Here is a 12,215-nt window from a genome sequence, read left to right on the forward strand (position 1 = left end):
TTATATATATCGTGATTAATCGGATCTAACATAAAAGTGTGTGTGTGTGTGTGTGTGTGTGTGTGTGTGTGTGTATATATATATATATATATATATATATATATATATATATATATATATATATATATGCACACACACAAACTTTTTGTTAGATGTGATTAATTGATTTGACAGCATAAAATATATATATATATATTTATTTTAATTTGTTTTAATTGAACAATAACACCAAAACTGATTATTAAAAGGTACTATTTCTCATTCTGGCCAATTATGTATTTTTTTTATATATAAAACAAATTTAAATGAATATGACCTATAAAAGCACATTAAATACAAAAGCTGCTGTAAATAATGCACAAAATATCATCATAATAACACTAAATGATCTGCTAGAATACATACAAGCAAAGTGATGAAATAGACTTATATGAAATATTTTTAATTGTCCTATCCTATCCTATCCTATCCATAGTTCATCCTGAATCCGATCTTGGATACTACATAAGCGTACGAACAACATGGCATTTTATCGTATGTCCTTTAGGTAAGGAAAACAAAGCAATGTAAATGCTGTTCTCAATGCAGAGGATTGCACTGTGGTTTTTCAGACATGGACGACTCCGGAGAGGCTTATTTGTGCATTAATGATCCCAACGGAAACTGGTCTGGATCCCACGCTGTCCTGGATCCGCTGGAGGAGGAGGAGGAGGAGGAGTTCAGGAGGAAGCTGAAGTATTTCTTCATGAACCCCTGTGACAAATACACCGCGCGCGGGAGAAAGCCCTGGAAACTGATCCTGCAGATCCTGAAGATCGCTGTGGTCACCATACAGGTACACTCGGATAAATGCAGGGTCGTTTTTAACCCAAATATGGGTCAAATATGGACAAACCCAGCCACTGGGTTACATTTTTAACTTACATTTTAACCCAACGGTTGTGTTTGTCCATATTTGACCCAAATTTGGGTTAAAACAACCCTGCATCTTTTAGAGTGTAAAAAGAGTCACAGTCAGAAATGATGGTTTAAGCAGAAAAAAGCTTTAAATGGCTGCTTTCTCCTGTGTGTGTGTGTGTGTGTAGCTGGTGTCGTTTGGTCTCAGTAATCAGATGGTGGTTCAGTTTAAAGAGGAGAATCTCATGACGTTCAGACATCTGTTCCTGAAGAACTTCAGCAGGAGCAGCGCGAACACGTACGCCGTTTACACCAAACACAACGTCTACACACACATCGCTTACGTCGTGGAGCAGGTGAGAATATATTCATGTTTATATTTAGAACTTGCCAAAAGAAAAAGATACAAAAACGCGTTTTAACCCTCTGGGTTCTTCGGCCAAAAATGACCGAAACAGTATACGTTTTGAAATGTTTAATTTTTTTGCTTCATCGGAGGGGGATGAAACTTGGTGACTTTTGTTGTATTACCTATGTGAACACACAAAATAATCAAGGAGATGATTCGGATATGTTAAAGGGTTGTAAAAAAAAGTCACACTTAGCTTCCTTTCTGTCAAAAACGGGCGACATAGGAAATGAATGGGAAATATGAAAAAATAGGAAAACTCAGAGAAACTTTTGGTGGTACAAGCTACAGATCAGCCACTGTGCAGAAAAAAAGTGTACAGCAATGAAGGGGTGACACTCTAAAACATCAAGAGTGCAAATAAGACCCCCCCCCCCCCCACACACACACACACACACCCACGCACACAAACACACATACACACACACACACAGAGAAATGAATAGGAAAGACTGTAACAGCAAATGTTGAGAAAATGCTAAATAAAATCAAAAATTAAAAGAAAATACAAAAGATAGGCTACTCTTTCTCGCTCAAATGCACACACACACACCTCATCATGTCTAAAACAACAATATGAATCAAAAAGCCTTTCTATGTATTTATATAGGAAGCCTACAGGTGGTTACGGACATTACACACATTTATACATTTTTACTTATAAAAAAAAGAAAGAAAAAAAAAGTAGTCTTTTAGAATATCTAAATATATATCTAAATAAAAAAAAAACGAATAAGAAAGAGAAATCATGTCTAAAACAGCAATAGGAATCAAAAAGCATTTCTATGTATTTACATAGGAAGCTATGGGCAGCCTACAGGCGGTTACGGACATTACACACTTTAAAACATTTTTAAAGCCACTGGATGGCGGTATTCTCACTTGATTTTTTTTTTTTGCCTGCTGCCAGCATTATATTTTAATGTGCCACGTTGAGTTTTTTTTTTTATAATAATAATAACAAAATTAAAAAAAATTCTAATGGAAAAAATAGCTCATAAAAACTATATAAAAATAGCAAAGCATCATAAAAATCTTTACAAATTCTAAATAATAATAAGAAAATATTATTGAACAAAAATATATTTGAATGGTTTCCCCGGGGGGAAAAAAAAGTTACATTTTAAGGCTTCGGTCTTTTTTGACCGAAAGGAAGCCAAGTGTAACCCCTAAACAAAGAAGCCCAGAGGGTTAAATTGCTTGCCATATATAAATATTTTTTAAAAGTTGCCAAAAGATGCAAAAATGTAATTTAAATTGCATGTCATACAGTATATAAATATTTATACTTAAATGTTGCCAAAAGATGGAAAATAATGTATTTTAAACTGCATGCCATAAAGAGTATACATATTAATATTTAAAAGTGCACAAACCAAACAAAAAAAATATTTTAAATTACATGACGTATATAAATATTTATATTTAAATGTCACCAAAAGATGGAAAATACTGTATTTTAAACTGCATGCCATACAGTATATAAATATTTATATTTAGAAGTTGCAAAAAAAGCAAAAATGTATTAAATTGCATGCCATATATAAATATTTTTTTAGAGTTGCCAAAAGATGCAAGACAGATTATAAATTGCATGCCATATAGTATCTAAATAGTTATATTTTAAAGTGCATTTGAAAAGATTAGATTAAATTGCACAAATGTATTTTAAATTGGATTCCATGTAAATATTAATATTTAAAAGTGCACAAAAGATGCAAATTTAAATGGCATGCGATTTATTTTTTATTTAAATGTATCCAAAAGATGGAAAAAGTATTTCAAAGTGCTTGCCATACAGTATAGAAATATTTATAAAAGATGCAAAGACGTATTTTACATTGCATGCAATATATAAAGAATTGTTTTACATTTGCCAAAAGATACAAAAATGGATTTTAAATCGTAATACAGTATATAAATATTTATATTTTAAAGTGCACATAAGATTAGATTAAATGGCACAAGTGTTTTTTAAATTGCATGTCATATATATATATATATATATATATATATATATATATAAATTATTTGTTTGTGTAGAACCTTGATGTTAAGCTTAAACAAATGCATCTTTCTCACTGGCCTTTCAAAGTTCAAGATTCTCAAAAAAATTAAAATCACAAAAGGTCAATCTTTCCCCCCTTGCAGTTTCTAACGTTGCCAAGCATAACGTTGGGCAACCATGAATATGAGAAGAAAGGTGAGGTTTACACTCCTCTCAGCGTCTGCCAGCAGTTCTACCACAACGGCAGCCTCTCACCAGCCAACGAGAGCTTTCACATCGACGCTCATGTGGATGAAGGTGTGTGTGTCGTGACGAGAACGTGCTCAGAAACACCTTTACTTCTCATCTACATAACCAATCCTGCATCTTCTGCCGGTTTCTTCCAGAGTGTTTGCTGATTTATCCACTGCATCCCTTCTCAACCATCACAGCAAACCCACTCAACTTTACTCTGCACTTTGAGAGGTATCGCCTCTATAGGAAAGATGTAGAATGCAGGGTTGTTTTTATTAACTAAAAAAAAAAAAAAAAAAAAAAAACATTTTCAGTGTTTTAAATAAAATACAATAAACTTTATTTTAGCTAGCTGCCAAGGCAAAATTAAAATTTTTTGTTTAAAATAGCTAAAACTTAATAAAAACTATTAAATATCAAAATATTAACAAACTCTAATAGTATATCAATGATACTAAAAACCGCCTCTATAGAAAAGATGTTGTATGATGCAGGGTTGTTATCATCAACTAAAACTAAACCACACAAAAAAAATCTGTATTTCATTGAAATTGAAATAAAATACAATAAACTTTTTTTATTTTAGCTAGCTGCCAAGGCAACATCTCTATTTTTTGTTTAAAATAACTAAAACTTAATAAAAACTAATAAATATCAAAATATTTACAAACTATAATAGTAAATCGGTGATACTTTATACAGTGGTGTGAATAAGTTATTACCCCCATGCTAAAGTTGCCTAAAAAGAGGAATAAAAAATCATCTTTTGGAAATTGATCTTAATGCCTTAATTAGAAAAATGAGGAAAAATCCAACCTTTAAGGACACCAATTTTCTTTGTGTATGAATAATGTATCATAAATAAATAAATGTTCTTTCTTAAAATACAGGGTGCATAAGTCAGGCCCCCCCTATGTTAAATTCCCATAGAGTCAGGCAGATTTTTATTTTTAAAGGCCAGTTATTTCATGGATCCAGGATAATATGCATCCTGATAAAGTTCCCTTGGCCTTTGGAATTAAAATATCCCACATCATCACATTCCCTTCACCATACCTAGAGATTGGCATGGGGTACTTTCCATAAGATCATCTTTCAATGCAAATCAAACCAGCTATTAGGCTAACTGAAATAACACCATGCCAATCTCTAGGTATGGTGAAGGGAATGTGATGATGTGGGATATTTTAATTCCAAAGGCCAAGGGAACTTTATCAGGATGCATATTATCCTGGATCCATGAAATAACTGGCCTTTAAAAATAAAAATCTGCCTGACTCTATGGGAATTTAACATAGGGGGGGCCTGACTTATGCACCCTGTATTTTAAGGAAGAACATTTATTTATTTATGATACATTATTCATACACAAAGAAAATTTGTGTCCTTAAAGGTTGGATTTTTCCTCATTTTTCTAATTAAGGCATTAAGATCAATTTCCAAAAGATGATTTTTTATTCCTCTTTTTAGGCAACTTTAGCATGGGGGTAATAACTTATTCACACCACTGTATGTGATTTTGTAGTGTACTAGTATATTGTATATTGTATTTTGAATATTGTATGTTATTGTTTTAATGTTTTTTATATTTAATTTTTAATGTTATTTATGCACTTACTTTTCCATCGTATCCTTTTCTATATACGATATATAAAATAGTTTATTATTATTATTATTATTATTTATTATTATACTAAAAAAGCACTCAAATATTTCTGTAAACATTACACATACTTTTGTACAGATCTTTAGAAAAAGCCCAAATGGAGTTTGTTGAATCAGTTTGTGTGTTTGTCCGTCAGGTTGTTGGCAGTGACTGTAAAATTCACTCTGAAATCCATTAACCTGGAGACGGTTCAGTATCACGAGCTTCCAGACTGTTACCTCTTCAACATTATGGTATGTCACATGACCTTTCAGTTATTATGACTTTATTGCTCACTGTACATTCATAAACTCATGAGTGGGATAAAATGGGAAGGATTCTCAGCTGGGAAGGTTTGCAGGTTTTTCCTTTATTGAACACATGACCATCACCCTGTTTCCAGAAAAAAAAAATCTACATTTTTTCTTGAGCATCAGATCCTCATATTAGAGTGATTTCTGAAGGATCATGTGACACTGAAGACTGGAGTAATGATGCTGAAAACTCAGCTTTGATCACAGGAATAAATTATACTTTACTATATATTCACATAGAGAACAGCTGATTTACATTGGAATAGTTTTTCTCGATTGCTTAAATACATTTCTTTTTTGTACATACATTTCAGAAATGATGACTCCTTTTCTCAGAACTCTAAACACAAATCCATAATTTCTCACCCATTTCCTCATACTTCCTATTTTCGGTTCAAAATTAAGCTTTCCACTCAAAACCAAACTTTGCCCTCAAAAACACACACACACACACTACAGCACAGTCTTACACACTAGAGAGATCAATTCAAAACACTTGATGATAACCTCAGTTTGTCAATCAGGAATCATTTTACAGCTCCATGTCTATTACAGTATACAAGATACAGTAAAATTCAACGATAATACACTTTTCTTAAAGCTTATCACACTACTGTAAAGAGATCTTGCTAGTACATGAAAAGCACTAGAAATGAAAAGTTCAAATATCAAAGAATTGAATTTGAACTTGGAATTGCAATACAGAATAGTGTACTGTCAATTACAGTACAGTAAAAAATAAATAAATTCAGCGTCCTCGGCCAAATTGCATTACAGTATTGATAATGACCATATTTGCCGTAGTATAACAGTTTTTTAGTCTTCTGAAAAGTCTTTCTCTCGCTCCCCTAGGCAGTCGTCTCTCAGGTCAGCAAATATACATTACATGTAAGAAGTACTTGGCTACAAATCAGTTTGGCCTTTGAGTTGGAGAGAGTAGAACATGTGTTATTACTGTAAGCAGAATAGTAAAAGTTCTCTCATCTAAAGTACTGCTGTTTCTGTAATGAACTGTATGTGTAAGTAGTGTGAAACCCTGTAGATCATTCCTGCACAAGAACATTGTCAACTATATAATGCTTTGTATTTCATCAGGAACAGATGTCCTTTGACCCCGTCCCGTTCGTTTTTTTTTGTCCCCTCCTCTTGCTCTTTGTCTCCCACCAGGATTCATTTTATAAAGCACATAATCATATTTGGCCCTATTTAGAATATCATGAGATAAATTGGTGTGTGTCATCAGTTTTTCTATTCAATGTTTGCTCTGAGTTCACAGTGTGACACTTGAGTTAATTATATTATGTGTGTGTGTTTTCTGAATGAGAACCTGTGCAAAATGAGGACATTTTTGTGTAGAGTTTTGCAAAACAAAAATTAAAACGTGTGTAAAAACAGGTGAAACGGTTTGAAAAGCAGAACTGAATGAATGGTTTGGGAAATTGGGCCAACTACACCAGTGATAGTGTGTTAGCAATCGAGAAAAACAGTAATATTTCACAATATTGTGTTTTTTTTACTGTATTTTTAATCGAATGCAGCTTTGTTGAGCATAACAGACTTCTTTTAAAAACTTAAATTCGTAATGATTCCGAACGTTTGAACGCTAGTGTAAATAAAAATAAAGAGCTATAAACGTCTTTTTTATTTTATGTTTATGAGCAGATCACCTTTGACAACAAGCCCCACAGTGGGAGAATCGGGATTGACCTGGACAGCGATGTGCAGATCTATGAATGCAGAGACTGGACTGTGACTGGTGCATGTGAGTCTTTCCCATGATTCTCTGCTGTTTTCCTTCTTTCTTTTTTACAATGATTCCTTTCTGTTGTGCAAAACACTTAAACTAATTTATTAAAAGTAAAAATTAGTGTTGTCATTTAAGAAAGTATTCCTATGAAACGTAAAGCAGACTGATTTGATTTGGACTTCAGCTTTAATAATCACTTGATTATTTTGACACAGTAATAAAAAGATTAACCAGATGGAAAAAGTTAAAGAGTTTGATGTTGGGCTGGAATGTTTTCATGAAAAATGAACATTCACTCCAACCAATCAAGTTTAATGTAAAATTCCCTTTATTGTGATTAAAGAAATCGACATAAAAGCATTGTCACCACATATGAATAGATTGAATATAAAAAAATCAAGAGATATCATCATGCTTCTCCAGTTTTTTGATTATTACATGAAGATTTTCAAACTCTTTTGTATTAAAAGTTTTCTGAAATGTTTAAATGTGCAAATGATGCATTAACTAGTGAAATATGCACTAAATGCATACATTTCCGGAACATAAATCTGAACATTGGATAAAGCCAGGCTCAAAATTATTCTTTGATTTTGTTGACATATTAGAGTTAAAGGATTTTACTGAGGGGATCTTTTTTTATCATTCCATAAATCCGAAAATACGGTCGAGAAACAAAAAAAGAAACATTTTCGTCATATTTTAGGAATAAAATGTTACATAAACCACTGTGAATGATAAATGAACAAACCCCTCAGTAAAAACCTTCAGAATATAGACAGGAATAAATCTCTAAATTTTGGTGTTTATAACTGCTGCAGAAGTGGAGGAAAAACTCTTTAAAGTTATGTATCGTAATCGAAATCTACAGATGCAAATAGAAAAATGCAATAAAATAAACACTTAAATGTGTATTTTGGATATTTTCTTTCCCAGTAGTCTGAAACACCACGTTATGAAAAGTGTTTATGCACTTCAGACTGATTTTAATGAATGTTTTTTGTCTGTAGCCCAGAGGGACATGTACATTATGGTTCTGTTTGACATAATGGTCATTCTGATTCTCCTGCTGTCGCTGCTTCTCTGCATGCGCTCGGTGAAAGCTGGAGTCCTGCTGCAGTTTGTGAGTTTGTTCGGTGATGTTTGTGCAATTATTCTGAAAAATTACTTGCCATGAAACACAAAAAAACATGTCTGAATGTCTGAGATGCTGTTTTCTATACAATGAAAGTGGAAGGCGATTTATATGGTCAAGCTCTACTAAAGGACAAAAACCTGCCATAAAGTGTCATAAAAGTTTATATTCCTTTGTTTTCTCTGAGTAACTTTGAATATAGGGCACACTAAAAAAAAATTGTATTTGAATTGCATATAAAATACAGTTTTACAAAAATAGATAATAAATGGGATGCGTATTTGTCAAATATGAATGATTTCTGAGGTCAGATTTCTGAAATGGATTTCACTAATAAACTGAAAGTGTTTTAAATCCACTAAAAGCAGTGTATTTATCATCACTAAATCCAGTTTATTTCAATCTCATACATTTTAACTACTTAAATGTTGCTTGAATATCCACACATTGTGAAAACAATTACTTTTATTTACCTGTCCTGGATAAATAAAATATTCTCAATGACTAGATTCTAAGCCAAATAGGATTTAAATAGAATCAAATATATGTAAATAATCAACTTTGGCATGATTTGTTTGAGTGTCGAAACAGTACCGGTTTCATTTATAAAAAAAAATGCATCACATTAAGTTTGTTTATTTTAAAACTCCAAATGAATGGAATTATTATATGCATTTCAAATACATAAATCTTAATATGTAGGTCTTAATATTTTTTTGAGGCCATGGAAAACTTTTTTATGATCATTTTATTTGTAGAGCATCAAAATTCAGACAGTAATCAAATGTTCATCTGTTTTTTAGGAATACACAGCGTTCTTCTCCAGTCGTTACAGCAAACGCGTGTCCTTCTCCGACCGTATGGAGTTCATTAACGGCTGGTTTATCCTCATCATCGTTAGTGATGTTCTCACCATCACAGGCTCTCTGCTGAAGATCATCATCCAGCTACAGGTGAGAAACCATCCCAACACAACTTAAAGAACAAGGTGACATGTAACTGCCTTTTTTGTTAAATAAACATGTCTAAACGAACAGATTTGGGGTCAGTAAGATTTTGTTTTATAAAGAAATTAATACTTTTATTCAGCAAGGATGCATTAAATTGAGCAAAAGTGACAGTAAAGACGTTTATAAAGTTCTAAAAGATTTCCATTTCAAATAAATTCATCAAAAAATCCTGGAAAATAAAATGCATCACGGTGTCCGCAAAAATATGAGGTGTTTTCAACACTGATAATAATCATAAATGTTTCTTGAGCATCAGATCCTCATATTAGAGTGATTTCTGAAGGATCATGTGACACTGAAGACTGGAGTAATGATGCTGAAAATCCAGCTTTGATCACAGGAATAAATTATACTTTACTGTATATTCACATAGAGAACAGCAGTTTTAAATTTCAATAGTATTTCACAATATTGCTGTATTTTTGATCAAATAATTGCAGCAATGGTATTAATAGCTCTTAAAATTTTGCATAACGTTGTTAAATCAGTGAAATGACTCTTTTAAGCTCTTTCTGTTGGTGTTTTCTCAGGCCATGGCGAGTTATGATCTGTGCAGTATCTTGCTGGGCACCGGCACCATGTTCGTGTGGATCGGGGCCTTACGCTACATGGGATACTTAAAAAAATACAATGTACGACCTGCTTATTCTCACTTCTCACTGCAGTTTTCAGGAGACTGAAGAGAGATAATTGGTTTGGCCATTTGTGACTCTGGATCACAAAACCAGTCGCACGGGTATATCTGTGGCAATAGCCAACAATACATTCTATGGGTCAAAATTATCGATTAAAAAAATTATTATTTTTTTATGCCAAAAATCATTAGGATATTAAGTAAAGATCATGTTCTATGAAGATATTTCGTTAATTTCCTACCGTAAATATATAAAACATGTATTTCTGTTAGAAAATGCAGCACAATCGCCAACATAAATGCACAACTTTAAAGGCGATTTTCTCAATATTTAGATTTTTTTGCACCCTCAGATTCCAGATTTTAAAATATTGTCCTATCCCAACAAACCATACATCAATGGAAAGATTATTTATTCAGCCTTCAGATGATGTATATATATTTCAAAATCAAAAACTTGCCCCATGTGACTGGTTTTGTGGTCCAAGGTCACATTTCTGCTTCTTGCAACATGAACGCTGTATTGAAATCCATCGTAGTATTGTATATTATTAAGAAAAATGTCAACATCTCCTGCCGAGATATGGTGTGTGTGTGTTCACATCATATTTTAATTACTGTAATTGTGCTTTTGAGTTGTAAAAACGCTTAAGTTTGTAGCGATTATACGCACGTATAAATATAATTAATTATTATTCATAACGGATTATGATCAATAATTAATAATTGAATAAGTTGTAATGTTATAAAGAGTTAATCTTGTGATAAAACAACTGCCTCTAACTGCTGAAGACACTGACGTTTCGGTTAAGTAGTTAAATCTACACAAATTACCCATTTAAATTCTATTCTAGTTCATTTTCACCTTGTGTAGTTTTTGTTAAGAGCAATTAGTGGTGAATATTTACATTAAACAGCACTTTACAGTACGGTTTCATTTGTTAACATTAGTTGACTACATTAGTTAACAAAATGACAATGAACAATACTTCTATAGTGTTTATTAATCTTAATATTAACAGATGCAACTTAGTAAATGTTAATTAATGCACTGTGAACTAACATGAACTTTTTTTGTTAACTAGCATTAACAAAGGTTCATAAATGCTCTTGAAATACATTTAACAAATGAGACCTTACTGTAAGGTTTCTAATATTGTCAATATTTTTATGTAAACAAGTGAAAAATAGTTTTTTCCAATTTTTTGCTATAGAAATGAATTATTTCTGTCTATTTATCAGTATGCTGGTGGACTTGCATTCATTCCTTCAGCAAGAGCACATTAACATTTTTATTAACTAACACTAACAAAGGTTCATAAATGCTCTGGAAATTATTTAATGCATGAAGAAATTTTAACATATGAGACCTTATTGTAAGGCTTCTAATATTTTCAATAATTTTATTAAAATAAGTGGGGGTTTTTTACCATGTAAATGGATTATTTCAGTGTATTTATCATTATGTTGGTGGACTTGCATACGTTCCTCCAGCACAAGCAGATGTAGTTGTAGTTCTGCTGGTGTAAGTGATTGCGCCCTCTGTTGACTGTGATGTGTAACTGCTTGTATTTGATTGGTCAGATTCTCATCATCACTCTGCGAGCGGCGTTTCCCAACGTCATCCGCTTCAGCTGCTGTGCCGCCATGATTTTCCTCGGCTACTGTTTCTGTGGGTGGATCGTGCTGGGACCGTACCACACCAAGGCAGGTCACTGGCGTCATACTGCTGTTTAAAGGGGGGTTGATTATGATTTCACTTTTCTAACTTTAGTTAGTGTGTAATGTTGCTGTTTGCAAAGTTACAACACGCAAAGGAAGATATTTTCTTTTACAGAAATCACTTTTTAAACGATTAGTTCACCTCAAAATGAAAATTTACTGATCATTTACTCACCCCAATGCCATCCAAGATGTTCATGTCTTTCTTTCTTCAGTGGAAAAGAACTAGGTTTTTTGAGGAAAACATTTCAGGATTTTTCTCCACACAATGGACTCCAAGCGCAACCAACATGTTGAAGTCCAAATCAATGCAGTTTCAAAGGGCTATGAAGAGCTTCAACGGCTCTGCACGACCCCAGCTGAGGAACAGGGTCTTATCTAGCCAAACCATCGGGCATTTAAAAAAAAAAAAAAAAAACATTTATATACTTAACCACAATTGTTCGTCTTGTGCTGGTCA

General features: G+C 32.8%; 1 protein-coding gene across 4 annotated transcripts in view; it reads left to right on the forward strand.

The window, feature by feature from the left end:
* Positions 1–12,215, forward strand: part of mcoln3b (mucolipin TRP cation channel 3b) — a 34,709-nt gene that overhangs the window by 16,192 nt on the left and 6,302 nt on the right. For 3 of the 4 annotated variants that reach the window (XM_056233282.1, XM_056233285.1, XM_056233283.1), the window contains 10 exons: positions 612–835; positions 1,086–1,253; positions 3,458–3,611; positions 3,701–3,779; positions 5,351–5,447; positions 7,170–7,269; positions 8,265–8,377; positions 9,193–9,342; positions 9,930–10,031; positions 11,618–11,740. In XM_056233282.1, coding sequence (XP_056089257.1) covers positions 612–835; positions 1,086–1,253; positions 3,458–3,611; positions 3,701–3,779; positions 5,351–5,447; positions 7,170–7,269; positions 8,265–8,377; positions 9,193–9,342; positions 9,930–10,031; positions 11,618–11,740 — 1,310 coding nt within the window. Of the gene's footprint in view, positions 1–611; positions 836–1,085; positions 1,254–3,457; positions 3,612–3,700; positions 3,780–5,350; positions 5,448–7,169; positions 7,270–8,264; positions 8,378–9,192; positions 9,343–9,929; positions 10,032–11,617; positions 11,745–12,215 lie in introns of all 4 variants that reach the window. The other variant, XM_056233286.1, reaches the window with a different exon arrangement.

The sequence above is a fragment of the Rhinichthys klamathensis genome, unplaced genomic scaffold (assembly GCF_029890125.1).
Source record: "Rhinichthys klamathensis goyatoka isolate OS25496 unplaced genomic scaffold, OSU_Roscu_1.1 h1tg000366l_1, whole genome shotgun sequence".
NCBI lineage: Eukaryota > Metazoa > Chordata > Actinopteri > Cypriniformes > Leuciscidae > Rhinichthys > Rhinichthys klamathensis.